This window comes from Neopelma chrysocephalum, unplaced genomic scaffold (genome assembly GCF_003984885.1).
Source record: "Neopelma chrysocephalum unplaced genomic scaffold, ASM398488v2 Primary Assembly neopelma1_74, whole genome shotgun sequence".
Taxonomy (NCBI): domain Eukaryota; kingdom Metazoa; phylum Chordata; class Aves; order Passeriformes; family Pipridae; genus Neopelma; species Neopelma chrysocephalum.
Genome location: NW_020897735.1, coordinates 6,703,469 through 6,719,111, shown reverse-complemented (window position 1 = coordinate 6,719,111; position 15,643 = coordinate 6,703,469). Strand labels below are relative to the sequence as shown.

Below are 15,643 nucleotides of genomic sequence, written 5' to 3'. Positions count from 1 at the left end.
TGGAAGATCATGTTTTGCTTTAAAAAGGCCTTCCTGATGTGCAGTGCTCTGTCCCTTACACTCAAGGTGGTTGGGAGGGTGAATTTTGGGGGCCACCTGCCCTGGATCCCACCTGTCCCAGGGCAGCAAGGGCAGGTACCCAGCTTGGATGGACATGGACTCTCCTGCAGCACCTCCAGCATTTCCTTTGCTCCCCTTGGAGCTCAACAGCAAAAAGCAATTTATTTTACATTTAGATATTTAATGGAGTAATTTTTTCCTGACAAAAGATTTGTCATTCCCCTCCCCGTGCCTCCCCACCCCATCCCTCCCCCCCTTTCTAAACCCTATCCCAGAGGTATCATTTTTCCCCAGCCATTGGCATCTGGTGGCATCGAGAGGAATAATCCCCAGCATGGGGGAGTGGGGGAAGGAGCACGGTGGGGAGGTGAGTGTCAGGTGGGCATCGTGGCATCCCTCCCTCCTTCCCTCCATTCCCACCACGGCAGGCAGGGTGGGAGAGCACCTGTGAAGCCATCCTGAGCTAAACTGGACCATTGGGCACCACAGGGCTTGTACTCTGCTCCCACACATGTCCATGCCTCAATTTCCCTGTGGGAAAACAAGGCTCTCCCCCCACTCCCTGGGGCCACGCTGGGTTTAGCACAATAGCAAACCTCCACGTTCTTATTCCGGGGGTGGAAAGCAGCATTACTCAGAGCCAGGATTGCTAATAACACACTAAATATAGCACTTTCCATCTCCAGAGTACTTTCTGAACTCTAGCTCATGAGCCCTAACCCCCCTGCAGGGGCCAGGGCACCAGTTGGCATCGCTGTGTGGGCAGGATGCCGGGACAGCGACGGGATGTTCCCCATGGATGCTCCTGCCTGGAGGCACTTCCCGTCGTGATGGAAGGAAAAGGCATCGTGTCAGTCCCTCCTGAGCTGGCCCAGGTTGAGGGGGATGGGGGCAGCAGGCTGAGGGCCCGGGGCAGGCGGGCAGTGGGGGACAGGCTCCCGCAGCCTCTCGGTGATGGTGGGGAGCGGCTGCTTCTCCCAGTCACCCTGCAAGAGAGTTTGGCACCATGAGACCAAGTCTCAGGTATTTGGAGACTTGGTGTTTCTGCCCATCTCTCCAATGAGCTTTAACGTTTGAAGCGTTTTCAGCCAAAATCAGGATGTTTTCTGATGAGATGCTACTAATTATTCATATTACTAATTCTTCATTTTACAGAAGCACCTACACATCCCCTTAGTGGCACAGACGTCTGCAGTGCACCGTGTTTCACAACCCCACCACAGTTAGGATGTTTCCACCCCAAAAAGCGTCACCCACCAAATCAGATGGAGGCAACTCAAACCAGGGAGTCCCACATAGGCACCAACGTGCTCTGAAAAACAGTCCCCACCAAATATTGGCAGGAATTTGCAGCGTTCCAGCATGGATGTTCCTGTGCAGCTGCTGGAGAGCAGGAAGGATGCGGTAGCCTGGATGAGGTGCCGCGTGGCAGAGCTGGGGAAGGGCTGTCACAGCCATCAGGGCTCAGGGTGACCACGGCCAGGACAAAACCTCCAGCTCTGTGCATGTGAGGAGACACCTTGTCTCGGGGATGTTCCCTGCAAAGAGCAATCTGCCAGGTCCAGGCAGCACCGAGGGCTGAGCCCGCCGAGCAGGATCTAACTCAGATGTGACGTGTTGGCCTGGGTTAGTGGCCAGTGGAGATGTGGGCAGGGGCTGTGAGGGCAAAGGGGGGCTCAGCTCCGGTTTGGTGATGCTGCAGTTTGGCTGCTGGCTGCGTGCTCATGCGGAAATGTCAGCGAGAGGCTGAGCTGCAGCGCGAGCAGGAGGAGGGAGGTCTGGAGAGGAGAGGTAGAGCCATGAGTCATCAGCAAGATGAAAGTTGAATTTATGTTTTTCAGCTGAAATTTCTTGTGGTATGTCAAGCGAAACAGGCCAGAGGCTGCACCAGCACCAGGAAAACCCTGGGGGAAGATGGAGCGGGATGGAGGGACCCTTCCAAAGCTCGTGGGGAGTGACCAGAGAGGGGACAGCATTGCAGGGGAGCACCAGCTGGAGAAACAACTATTTTCCTGTACCCTTCTGGCTTAGGGGAGCAGTTAAGGATGTTTAGGGTGCGCCTGCTCCAGGGCTCGGCTCCAGTCCTGAGCCCATCTGCTGCAGCATCTGCCCTGCTGATCCATCCTGAACCCTGTGCCTGCTTTTCAGATAGATCAAAGGCACTTGGAGTGTCTCAATAGTTGTTGTTTTCGGTGCCTTCGAGTGGAAATCTGAATAAAGGGGTTTACTGTGAGCCCTTGTGGGTGCAGGGGACTTGGGGATGGCATCATCCCTGCTGCCTCTCACAAGTGGTACCTTGAGATTTTGCTCGATAATTAACAGCACTCAGTTCCTTCCAGAAATCATCAGATTTGGGATCACTGAACTGCAAAAACATGAATTTAATTAGAAGCTGGTGCTTTTCTCTTGGCAGAAACAGTATGGAATAAATGAGATGTATCAAAGTTGGGCTTGCTCTGAAGCACCAGCAGAGCAGGGAGGCAGCTCAGTTCCTTCACCCTCACTGTGGTGCCTGTGACCCATTTAGTGCCAGCATTGGCTCTGCTTCACTCAGGTTCCTTCCCAGAAGCCCCCCAGACCTCTCTGAAACCAAGAGAGTTGTCTGAGCTGTAATTAAGAGGTTTAATTCATAATTCTCCTGCTGCACAAAACTTCTGCACCTCTGTTCTGCACTTCTGTCCTCTGCACAGCTAAGAGGTGCCAGGTCTTTAGTTCCAGGAAACTGGAAAGGTTTCTGCCCGCTGCAGAGTGGACTTTGCTGAAGGGAGTTTACTGGGGCAGAAAGCTGATGGTCATCCCTGCAGTCAGCACGGCATCCTCCTGCACTGCAGTGGATATCCCTGGATCCAGGAATAGGCTATCATCTGAGTTTATTACACTGATAAATGGCACTGGGAGCTGAGGCCATCAGTGGTTTTAAATCTTCATTGCCACCATCGTTATGTCCCTCATCACTGGGCCTGCTTTTCCTTTAAAGATCTCGCAGTCCTTTATCCTTCAGGTTTTGCTGGATGGCCGCGTTCGGAGGCTGCACAGATGCTGTGCGTAATGAGCTCGCTCTGCTGGGACCTGATGTGATTTGCCAAAATCCTAAAAACCACCTCACGTTTCTCCTTGGATCTGGAGCCGGCCCTACTTCAACGCTCAGCAAAAGCAGCCTCCAAATCACTTTATGCAAATGCATCTCCTAATTGAATCAGGCTGGGAACATCCATGGTGGGCTCTGGACAGATTGTTTAAGCACCAGGGCTGGGCTCAGCGTCCTGGCAGCTCCAGCTCCCTGCCCTGAGCCCGCTGGGTTTTGGATGTGTCCTGAGCACCGGACACCTGACCCGTGTGCTTGGCACAGACCTTCCCACAGCTCTGCCAAGCTGCTTTTTACCTACAACTGGGAGTTTTGTTTGGGAAGCCTTGGGAGTGAAGCTGTACATACCGGGAACCGGACAGCGGAGGATTTGTTGCAGTGCATGGAGATCGGAGCAAAACCGTAGAGGGATTTTAGCACATCTCTGTTGAACTTGTTCCAGGGGACAGAATTGAACTGCTGCGGGACAGAGACCTGCGGGCACATGCAGACCTCCTCATCGTTAAACCTGGGGCAGGAGAAACGCCACACTGAAACACAGCAGTGCTGTCCCCTGTCGGCGCTGGATGTGACTAATTCCTCCCTGCCTAAAGCTTGACCTGGAATGGATCCGAAGTCAGCGCTGGGCACAGGGAGAGCCTGGAGCAGCGGGTACCTGCAGGGAAGGATTTGGGGCCAGCTGACTGCCTGTGGGTAGGACATCCTGTGCAAGGTCAGCATCTCCCCCTCTCATCCTGGGTGGATGGGCTGCAGCTTCTCTGGCAGGGATGCTTGCTGTCTGCCTTGGGTTATAAGGAATATTCTGCACTTAAGCACGTGGACATGCTCTGACTCTTTCTGTGAAGTCCATTCCCGTGACTGCTCTCCCTTCCCAGAGGTTCTCACCACACAATCATCCTTAAAACCCTGGGTTTGGCTTTTTTCTAGTGTTACCACCACAGAGTTTTGCCCTGATCCCTCTCCCCTCAGCCCCACCGTGCAGGGGCTCTGTACCTGTTCACGAGGTTGAAGTATCGGTGCAGGTATCCCGGATCCACAGCGCTTTTGCACAGCTCCAGCTGCGTCTGGGGGTAGTAGTGCACGTAGTTCACACACATCTCTTCCAGGATGCTAAACCCTCCCTGCAGCACAGACACAAAGGTGATGGCAGCGGGGTCTGGCTGTGCCCTGCCAGGGCTGCACAGCCAGCAGGGAGGGCAGGGGGACACAAAGCTCACACCTCTATGTGCACACTCACAAAAATCTATAGCTATAATCTATATATCTAGATATCTGGGTATCTAAATAGGTGTAGATACATAGGTATAGATAAACACACCCCTTCAGGTGCGTGGGATGGGCAGCACTCTGCTCATCTGCCCTTTGTGCAAGGACAGACTTTCAGGCTAGACCGTGTGGTTTACATTAAAATGCAGATTTCCTATAATCCCTCTGCTATATTTAGCTTTGTCCCTGTTGATGGTACCTCTGACAGGCTCTTTTTCTTTTTTCTTTTTTTTTTCCCGCTGCCTATGTAAGAAAATAACATGCACTGTCAAAAAATGCCACCTCTCTTTAATTACAATTAATCCCCGGTGGAACAGTTTGTGATGGGAATTAGAGTGACACATGCTACTTCACAATTAGCACCTTGCCATCCCCGCTGCAGGCAGCAGAGCCTTGTGAGTTCCCTTCTTCCCACACTCCCTCTGGTTTCTGGCTGTGATTCAGCCTGGGTTCATGCAGGAGCCCACTCTGTGGGTGTCCCCAACCCTGGGGTACCAACACACCTCAGCCCCACAGAGGCACAGAGCTGCCCCTGCACTCACCACGGTGGCATTGCTCCGGTCCTGCGTGTTGTACGTGCAGGTGGTGATGAGTTCATCGCCCTGGGGAGGTTCAAACACAGGCAAATTTAGGGGCTGGGGAGTGTACAACACAGCAGATCTCTGCTCCCCATATCAGTAGCTTGTTTCCCCACCAGCACTCTCTGCAATGCCACAGGAGCGCTTGCTAAACTTGCATCCCCTGTGGAGGTTCCCTAGGGCTGTATCCCAGGAATGGTGTTTCCTGCTTTCATAGCTTTTTAAGAATTTCTGCAGGGCTGAAACACCTTACAAAAATGCACTTAGGCAACAGTTTGAAGTGCCAAATCTGTACCCGACTTGATGGCACAACAGCCTCCCCATTGCAGTCAGTGCTGGGGACTGTGGAGTCCCAGCTCAGATGTGGGTGGGGTCTCAATGAGTGCTGAGTCTTTTGGGCAGCCTCGTGGGGCACAGCAGGTCCCATAGGTGTCCTCTACTTTGCAGCCAGGTTCTTCCTCACCCAGAAGGCCCCAGGGGACTTTCCACCTCTGTTTTACCACACACTCCCCCCACTGATGCCAAATCTCTTCCTCTCCTTCTACCCAGCGAGGAGAGAGGGCACCACCATGGTTCATCCTCACCCCCTGAGGAGCCTCCCTCTGGTAGACGAAGCCCAACTAAATTAGGTACTTAATTTAGCTCCTTGCTGCCCACACACCAGTTTTGTGCCATATGAGGTGGGCCCCAACATCCCCGAGGCGTGAGGGTGGCAGATATGACCCAGGGACCATGCTGTCCTCCTGCAGCCCGCAGGGACATCCCCAGAGGGGATGGGGTGATGGAAAAAGGCAGAGGGCTCAAGGTCATGGGGTCAGGGCGTGCTGTTTGGAAGCTGCCACAGTTTCTGGAGCAACTCACTGGAAAGACTGCGACGACCTCCTTCAGCATGCGGATCTCCTGGGAGGGAAGGAAAGGGGTCACATCAGAGCAGCGCCGTGGCACTGTGCCCGGGGCAACCCCACAGGTGGCATCCAGCCAGGACCCCGCTGCCCCTGCAGACCCCTGTACCTGGAAGTGAGGGCTGTAGTGGCTGTCGGAGTTCACAACCTGCCGCTCTCTCCCATCCCGGGACAGCACTGTCACCACTTTCCTTCCTGCCAGGTGAGTGTGGAGCTGGGAGGCGAAGATGCGGATGCCGGCAGCGGGCAGAGCCTGGGGGAAGGACAGATCAGGGCCCTGTGCTGACCCCATCCCTCTCCCCTCCCACACATCCCCTGCTGTGTGCTGGGAACCGGCTGTCCCTGTCCTGGCTCTCACACAGGGGTTTAGGGGATCACTGTCCCCTTGGAGCAGGGTGTCAGCGAGCTCCTGGCAGAGGGACAGACTCTCCATCTGCTGCCAAACCAGCTCTCTGGGTCAGCAGGAGCAGCTGAGCCGGATGCTGCTTGCTTCCCTGCGCTCGTTAGTGGTGGCACAAATGATTCCTTTTGAGCAGGCCCTACCAAAACACCTACTAAAATATCCCTGAGAGCAAGGTGGGCATTTTGGAACCGTCTTTGAGAGAGCTCTTGGCAAGTTCCTTGGACGCAGAAGCCAATTTTCTCTTCCCCATGGAGAGAAGCACCACTGGGACACAGCCAGCTCGGCAGTAAGTTTTATGGGAATGGTACCCCAGGGAGCTGGAGCAGATGGCTCCCCAGGAGAGCTGCTTCGAGGGGGATTCAGCGCATCCCGACCAGCTGCTCTCTGTTTGTTGTAAACAGCAGATTTTTTTTCTTTTCAGCGCAACCTCACGGTAAGTTTAAAACCGGGAATTGGAAGCCTGGAGTTCAGTTCTGCCTGGGGCCTGGGAAAAGCCGTGAGTAAACTTGGTTCTCCGAGGTGAAGCCGGGGTGGAGAGCTTGGGCACTCACCTTCTGGGTGCATTTGTCGGTGCAATAGCCCGTGAGGACAAAGGCGTCCTCGCCGGGGGGAATGGCCATCACGGGCGTGTAGACCAAGCCCAGCTCCATGATCCCGGCGTCGTGGCGCCGCAGGGTGGCCGTGTAGTACAGTCGGATCCCTGAGGAGTCACGGCGACCTGGTGGGCGAGGGGACAAGGACAAAGTCACCGCAGGGACAAGGTCAGGTGTGAAAAACGATGCTGCGCTGCATCGCCAGCCTCTCGCTCGCCGCTTTCTAAACCTGTGTGTGGCTCTTGTTGTTTTAAATCCTGGACGTTTTCGTGCGAGCCTTTGGTGAGCGCGCCCAGACATGCCTGGTCCCCTAGAGGGGGCATTGACCTAAGGCTGAATTGCTCCCAAGAGAGTGAGATAAGGGGTGCCTTTGGAGAGCCCAAAGCAGAAGGACAGAGCACGGGGTGTTTTAACACCCTCAGAAATATGGCTCATTGCATCTTCTTTAACTGATACATCCAAAAGTCTAAGGCTACAAAAGCAAAGAGAAAGAGCAGGGTCAGTAGGTCAGGAGGGGTTCAAGACAGCTTTGAACCCCCTGTCTCTGGGCTGGAGCCCACTCAGAGATAAGAATAACAGGGGAGACACTATTGGTTAACATGTAAAAGCAGATAAATTATGAAAGACATGAGCTCTGTATTTATAGACGTGTTTCTTCTCAAGTTGCCGAATGTGCTATGACTGATCTACAGTGCATATGCTCTGGTCTCCTAAAAATATACTTGGGTAGTCAAGAAGCTACTTGTTTTTATGTTAATGAAGAAACTGGGCTGTTTGGAACCTTTTTTTTTTTCAATGTGTCTCCTGACAATGTTATCGAAGCAGGAGTACAGTAAAACAACATCCACATCCCCCCATCCCCAGCCAGGCTGCTGCTGCTTCCTCTCTGGTGACTTGGCACTGCTGTTGCTCTTGCTCTGAGATCCACCACCACCACCTTCCGAGGAGCTTGGAGGGACACCCTGAGACAGCCCAGCTAAATACTGGTGCTGCCTTGGATCATATCCCTGCAGGAACTCTGTAGGGGCAGTTTTCTGCCTGCAGGCTCAGAGAGGTTCCTTTCCTGAGCATCCCATCCACCGCTGGGCTTGCACAGGTCCAGCCTTCAGTGAGGATGACTTTGCTGAGGCCAGAAAAGGGGCAGCATGGTGGGAATTTAATGTATTTTTCCTGCTAGGACAGATCTGGACCATCAGGTCTCCAGATAGTTGCAAACAGGGCTATGATTTTTGGCCAGAGGGATGTCAGTCCTTCCCTGGAATGTCCCCAGCTCTCCTGCCATGGCCTTACTGGGGAGGCATCAGGCATGGCTCACACCCCCTCACCTTTGAACACCAGGGGATTGTGGTAATGGACCTCGAGGCGCAAATATCTGGAGGAGCCCGGGCCACCAAAGGCAAGACCTGCTTCTTCAGGGTAGTAGAAAGCCTGGAAGCAGAGGGAGGGTGTTAGGGGAGCAGTGGGGTGGCTTTCCAAGGACAAGGCTGAAAAGCCAAAGGGAAATGTCTGGCCATAATCCTGACCCCCACTGTGGACTGAGGGGCATGATTTGAGCTCTTGGTTGTGCTTGGTGAGCTGGTCTTGCTTCCACAGGCTTCTCCCGTGCCACGTGTACGTGCAGTGACACAACCCCCCAGCAGAATCATAGAATGTCCTGAGCTGGAAGGGACCCACAAGGATCATCATCAAGTCCAACTCCTGGGCATGCACTGGATAACCCCAAAAATCCCACCATGTGCATGAGAGCATTGTCCAAAGGATCCTTGAACTCTGTGACCACTGTCCTGGGGAGCCTCTTCCAGTGCCCCACTGGAATGAGGGACAACACAGACTGGATCACAGGTGGGATACGGGGTGGGGGAAAGACCAGATTGGATAAAGTGAGAATACGGAATGAGGGGAAATCCAGACTGGATCAGGGCCAGAATACAGAATGGGGAAAACCCAGACTGGATCTCACCTGGGATCTGGAATGGGGGGAAACCTGGACTGGATTATGCCCAGAATCAGGAATGGGGGAAACCCGGACTGGATTACGGTGGGATATGAAATGGGGGAAAACCTGGACTGGATTACACCTGGGATCCAGATTTATGGCACTAAGGAGGTGAGCTGGGATGAGTGAGGAACTCAGATGCGCCCAGGAGGAGGTTGGGGAGGTCAGACAGGGCTGGACTCAAACCCCAGCAGAGAACAGGGTGGGAGCAACTCACATGGGGCAATCCCAAGAGGGGATTGGGAAGGGTTGGGAGGCAACAGGATGGTTTTCACCCGGGACAACAGGTCCCCCCTTGCACCCACCTGTGCTCCCATGGCCCAGGCTGCCAGCACGTGCCTGCAGTAGTTGAGCCGGTCTGGCTTCATCTTGGAGTCACAGGGCCCGTTGTAGTGGGGAAAGCTGTCGAACTCGGCAGCACACTGGAAGACTTCCATGTGGTGGACAAGAGCCTCGTTGCCCTCCGTGATCACTGGCTCGTACTGCAAAGCAGATCCCAGAACGAGGACAGGCTGAGAGTCCATCCCTGCGGCTGCCGCCTTCCAGGCTCCACGAGGAGCCAAGACAGGTATGTCTGGCTACTGTTACTGAATGGGAGACAGCTTCTACCCCGTGGTGGGGAGGGAAGGTTGCTCTGGGCATGAGGCACCAAGCGCCAAGAGCTTGTACTTTATATTTTGGCTCGCAAGAGGAAGTCAGGCTGGAACTAGTGCCCAAGGAGAGCATTCAGGCAGTTGTGGGAACACAGTTTCATGGTTGGCCTTGGGACCAACCCAGAGCCCACCAGAACACATACAGAAACATCTCAGCCTTTCTCCAGCAACAGGTGCACCCGATCAGCAGAAGATCTTGGTCTGCTTTGTGATGACAGAGTCCTTTACCAGTCTTGCAGGGCTGAGGTGAGCCTAGGGACATTGTTTTTTCCTAAAAAGAGCCCTGGCCACATTGTGGTAGCTCTGACTGAAGCTATTGGGTTTTGTTTCTATTCGACAGCTGCTCGGGGCATGGCAAGGGGAATTTGGGGTAGAAAGAGTGATTAAAACCAGTCTGAGGAATGGCTCTGGCTAAAAGTGCCAGCTGTAGAAGTAATCTGCAGCAGCGGGAAGGTATCAGGAGTTAAACACTTTTTACTTATACACAGATGATTCACTTCACACCATCTGTTAGAGAGAAAATCCTCCTTCTGAGCCTTCCTTTGCAGCACCGTCTCTCCCCTATAAATCACTGAGCACTCGCTTCAGCTCATGCATCAGGTTTTCCCTCTCTCCACTGTGTGGTTTTGACTCTGGATGTGCCAGGTCAACTGCTGAGCCACCTCCACACCTGCTGGGGCCATGCTCTCCCAGTGGCTCATCCTTTCCCTGCACCAGGCTGCCACCAGGTTTCTGCCTCTCCTTTGAGGGAGGTGACCCAAGCACCTGCAACACGCCTGGGCAACACACACAAGTTGCATTTATTTCTGTAACCCTCTTTTTTTGGAGTATGCCCTGCTCTTGCCAGCCCTTTATCTTTGTTTCCTATGTTTATATATTCCTCATGGCTCACTGTGTGCCATAATCCTGGGTTTGTCCTTGATGGCCACAGCTCTGCCTTCTGCAGGGAGTCATCTCTGAGCCTGCCCTGGTTCCTGCTGGATGTGCCAGGTGGAAAGACACCAGCTGGCCACTTCCTGCTGAGAAACTTCTGATTTGGGGTTAAGAGAGATTAGAATGCTACTGGCTGGTGGGATGGCTCTGGGACATGTTTTGGTACCATGTTTGGGAAGATTTATGGGTCTGAAAGCCTCCCTGCAGCAGGGCAGGAAGAGATGGACTTTGCAGGATGGCTGAATGTGAACATGATTGCTGATCTGCCCCAGGGAAAGCAGCCCCCTTCTCCTACCTCTTACCATGATAATGTGATGTTTGGGGAAGCCTTCTGGGAGCTCTACCATGTAACACCAGTAGGTTGTCTCTTGACTGGGAATGACAACGTCTGGGGCTGTTATCTCCATGGTCTTCATGTCACTGGGCAGTTCAGGGATGGTGATGTTGGGCTTCAGCAGCTGCACCCTCTGCAGTCCCCCGTGGACGGCAGAGATGTTGATGGCTTGGAGGGAATGCACTGGTTTCTCCAGGATCCCGTAGATGAGGTGCACAGTGCCATCCTGAAGCAAGAGCACAGTATATCAGGTAGTTTTGCATGTAGAAACAGGAGCTGCATGGACTATTGGCACCACTATTGGTGGCATGAACCCAGGAATGGGTCTCTTGACCCATTCCCAAGTGGGAAGCCACCCTGAGTGCACCAGTAGCTCACTTTGCTGTGCTGTCCCAAGAATATTATAGATTTGGGGGCATTTCTTTGGCTGAGGTGATCACAGAGGGTTCCCTGCCAGGTGGGAGAGTCTGAAATTCCATAAGACTTAACATATCCTCCCTTCTCCTTCAGAGCCCCTCCTCTCTCATGAGCTCGAGGCTGGGACAACCACATCAGTGCAGAGCTCATCCCACCCTGCAGCCCAGTCCCAGTAAGTGGCCTGGGCAATAACAGCAGGCACAAAACTTCTCCCTGAAATCCTCCCTTTTCTCCCAGCTCCTGTTGAGGGGGAAGGTGCCACAAGAAGCTCTGCTCAAAGTCTACTGCAAGGAAGAAAGGTGCTGCTGAACACAGAGAGCTCTGGACAGGAGATAAGGAAGAAAGGAAAAAGAGAATAATCTTTTCTTAAAGGACCAGAGAATAAAGACCTGCAAGTCTTTTCCTTGTTCACACACAGATTTTTTCCTCCAGGGCTCTCAGTGTTTTGGCAGACGGTAGACGTTTCTCACCACAAGACAAGCTTTTGAAAACCAGCAACAAAAACTCAAGGACACTCTGTGCCCACGTTGGCTCTAAAATATCCTGCCCACAAAGGCTTTCATCTGAGATGAGCCTTGCACCAATTCCTGCTTGCACCTGGGGTCCATGGCTGAGACTCTGGAGCTGTTTGACATCCCCACTGGGAAGGTTCCCCCCCAGTCCCATCTCACAGGGCAGTGGTCAATGCAGACCCAGAGAAACGTCAGCAAGCCACATACAAGCACAGTACAGCGTCTCTATTTGCTGTCCCTTTGTTCCAGATCCTGCCACAACCCTCCTCTTTGCCTCCTGTTGATACACCAACCCTTCTTCATAACACTCCCAACAGTTGGCTCCAGACGGCAGACCAGAGTGATGCAGGAGGTATTTATATAGACCTAACACATGCTTAACAGGAGCTGATGATGCAAATGAGCTAAAATCTACACTTCCTAGAGGTTTAGAAGGGGTCATAAATAGATGGTGCCAAACATTACTCATGTCCCAGGACTGACAGCTGTAGCTCGCTTCCTTTCTGCCTTAGACAGCACAAACACCTGATGCTGCCTCCAAAACCAGATATAACCACGCAGGTTGGGGTTTGGAGCTGTGGCCCGGGGCTGGGAGGGGGCTGAGGGGTGCTACAGTGGCACAGTGGGGTGAGGGTTGTGCTGTACCTCTATCAGGTAGTCTTTGGGGTCACAGGTGCTGAAGGCTCTTCTGAAGAGGAGGTAGAGCCCCTCGGGAGCCCTCCGAGCCCCCAGGAGCTGGTAGTCCTGCTGGGAATCCATGTGGAGCTGCCCCTTGGCATCGCTCCAGGCATCCTGTGAGAGAAAGAGCACTCTGATCAGCCCGGAGGCACCTCCAGAGCTATTGCAGGTCCTGAGGTCTTCCTTCTGGCCCTCCAGCTGGTTCACCTGCTGCACTCCCAGAGGTGGGTGTGTGTGTGTTTTTGGTTGCTCCGTGCCCCCTTCCAGCATCCCCCAGGTACAGCAGTGCCAGAACAGCCCCTGCCACAAGGCTCTTGGTGTGAAATACCTGACCCAGCACTAATAGTCTGCAGAAAGACCTTTAAAAGTTGAGATGTGATTGTGGAAAGGATGGGGGGCAAGAGAAGCCTGCAGGGACACGTGAAGATGTTGCATCAGTCTGATCAGTCGGTGCTGCATTTTGGGTGTATTTGTCTGGGGGGGACCTTCTGGAGGGGGGTGATGTGCTCTCCAAAACCCTTGCCACAAGCCACCTGCTCTCAATTTAAGATCAGAGCTTTGCTGGGCTAGAAAATTGCCCTAGAAATTGCTGTCCCTCTTCAAAATCCTTAATTTGTTGTGGCCAGACTGTTCTGGAAGCCCAGCATGGCCTCCCGAAAACTGTTCGTTGTTGAGGATGGTGACAAAGCCACACTGAGAAGCAAAGCAGTGGGTTACTCCTGTGCTTCAGGATTTGAAGGTTTGGAATATAAAATCCTGCAATAATTTGGAACTGAACGGGGTTGTTGCCTTGATCTTTTGTTTCTTTCACTGATATATTTTGTTTAGTGAGAAAAGGCACCCAAGAAGTACCTCGCTGTACATACATAAGTGGCATCAGTTCTCTTATCTTGGGGGAAAAAACAGAAGAAAAAGAATAAAGCAACTTGGCGTAATTTCAGCCAGAACTATAGAGTCATATTTCGAGAACATATTGTCCTTAGAGGGGGAGAGTAAAATCAGCTACATGGAGCTTGCATGACATTTGTTTTCATAGGAATATGGTGTGCAAATTAATCTTGTAGTACATGGGGGGTTAAGCAAATTTGGATCTTTTTAACAGCTGACATACTTATCCAGAAGAAAGGCTGCTGGGAGAGAGAAAACCAGGACTGGAGAGATTTATTGAAATCTCCATGCAGGATGCTGTTCAGCACCAAGTGAAAGAGAAAACCTTAATGCTGCCGGGTGTTTCATTCAGTGCTGCTTGTCTTTCGGTGAGCACACGGAGGCAAGATTAGAAATGATCCTTTATGTTTCCTTAACGTGATGCTGTGAAATACTGTAGCATTCGGGCCACCACAGATCCTGAATGGCTGGTAATTAGCAGGAAAACAGCACAGATAATAAGCCCTTCTTTTCATGCTTTCATTACACTGCGGATCACATTGCGGCTGATTGCGAAAGAACGTATTTTATGGTTAACTTGAAGTAAGCAGAGAGGTAAAATTTAACTTACTGGAAAGCCTCACACGGGGAAAAATGTGAATTGCTTTCTGCAGCCAAGTGCAATGGCAATAAGCTGAATGTGGTGGTCTGGGGACAGGACTGGAGAGCCCGGAGTGGAAAGACAACCCAAACAAGGACCCGGACAAACAGACTGTGTCAGGAGGGGTGGAGATTTACAGCAGCAATATCAAACAGCACCATTAGAAATTAGTTTCTCCTCTGCACTTGCTGCCACGAGGTGTTCACGTATCACCCAAATACATTTGCATGTCTGATTTCTGACAGCACTCCAGGTTGCCCTGTTGTCCCGTTGATCCCGACAGTAGCGTCAGAGGCAACTTGCAGCCAGGTTCTTGGTGCTGGCAGGAGCAGCCTCTCTGGCTGGTGACTTTTGCCCTGTCTCAAGCCATTAATGGGAGCTGTGGTTAATTTTTAATGTGACTGACAGCAGCACAGAAGCAAACCAAGGTGTTGATGCATCCTATGTGTGTGTGTGAGTATGAGCTGGTCAGTTCACAACCCCCCCATTGGAGCTCTTTGGGGCTAAACACAGCAGAGACATCCTGGTTCTGGTTCCACCCAGCCTTGCTGATGTGCTGTTGTATTTATTCTTTCCTCTTTGGGTTCAATTCCTATGCCAAACCCATCGTGTGCCCCTGATCCATGGGTTCCTCTGGGGTAGAAACCTCCAAGACCTTTTGGACCCCTTCCCCCCGAGCAGTGGGACTGGTCCAATGTGCGCTGTGCCCTGGACCAGTCCTACTCTTTCAAACCAGATTCACCCACAGGGAAGGAAGCCCATAAGCATCCATGCAAACATACAAGTGACTCACCCCAAAATAGGAATTGCTCCCATCACTCCAGAGCACGGCCAGGTCTGCGTTCTCAAACTCGCCCCTGTCCGACATCCCGAAGAGGAGCCCGAACTGCAGGTCCCTGATGAGGAGCTGGAAATTCACGGCTTGCTCAGGGTAGCTGACATTCCAGGAGAGCTCCAGCAGCCCCTGGGGATCGAGGGGCACCTTGTAGGGGAAATCAGTCCCGCGGGGCGCCGAGCCCTGCAGAGCCACCACCAAGATGACCAGGAACACGGCGATCAGGGTGAAGTACATGGATGCCACTTCCCGCAGCTTGAAGCTGGGGCAGGAGCAGGGATTGCTCCCGGAAGTCTGCATGCTGCCCAGACAGCACCCGTGCCTGCCCTTGCCCATTTATGTGCTGGCCCTCCTGGGCAAGCTGGGTAAGTGATACTCTTTAATTGAATTTAGTTGTTGGGAAATTGGACAGTTGTATTGACCCCCCCACCCCACCCCACCTTCTGGCTTTTGTCATTCGCTGCCTCCCCTTAATTGGCTCTAATTGCACATGGACATTATCAATAGCAATTGAATTCGACTGGGCTGATGTGATTCACTCTTAAATCTTCCTTAGTGGCTGGAAAGGGCTGTTGCCTCACAGGCTGCTCTTGCTGAGCCCTGCATGGACATGCTCTACCCTGCTCATGGTGCTTCTGGCCCGGGTCCCCATGTACCCCAGCCTGGGATCACCCCAAAGGTGGCCAGATAATTAGCACAAAGGAGCCCTGATCACAAGCAAGGCTTTGTCTGGGCTCCCAGGCATCAGGTAGTATTGACAGCACTTGAAATATTTTCCCTGCAAAGCTAAATACCAGAGAAAATGCTGATTTCCCCCAAACAGCCAGAAATGAAATCTCTTCTCTCCTGTCGCCTCTCCTCTTCTCTCCT

The 15,643-nt window shown here is 52.7% G+C and overlaps 1 protein-coding gene across 1 annotated transcript; it reads right to left on the bottom strand.

The window, feature by feature from the left end:
- Window positions 1–318: 318 nt before the first annotated feature.
- Window positions 319–15,366, bottom strand: DBH (dopamine beta-hydroxylase). The gene is made up of 12 exons (XM_027687714.1): window positions 14,732–15,366; window positions 12,378–12,524; window positions 10,772–11,029; window positions 9,189–9,365; window positions 8,213–8,315; window positions 6,846–7,012; window positions 6,001–6,144; window positions 5,851–5,889; window positions 4,954–5,013; window positions 4,139–4,266; window positions 3,494–3,653; window positions 319–1,046 (listed from the first exon to the last, which is right to left on the bottom strand). The coding sequence occupies exons 1-12, from the start codon at window positions 15,107–15,109 to the stop codon at window positions 912–914; spliced, it is 1,896 nt and encodes a 631-aa protein (XP_027543515.1). The 5' UTR covers window positions 15,110–15,366; the 3' UTR covers window positions 319–911.
- Window positions 15,367–15,643: the final 277 nt, after the last annotated feature.

Coding starts and splice junctions, on each gene's coding strand:
- DBH (XM_027687714.1), bottom strand. CDS start 15,109: ATGGGCAAGGGCAGGCACGGGTGCTGTCTGGGCAGCATGCAGACTTCC. Junction 12,525..14,731: donor GGAGCAATTCCTATTTTGGG/GTGAGTCACTTG, acceptor TTTCTCTCACAG/GATGCCTGGAGCGATGCCAA. Junction 5,014..5,850: donor AGGTCGTCGCAGTCTTTCCA/GTGAGTTGCTCC, acceptor GAACCTCCCCAG/GGCGATGAACTCATCACCAC.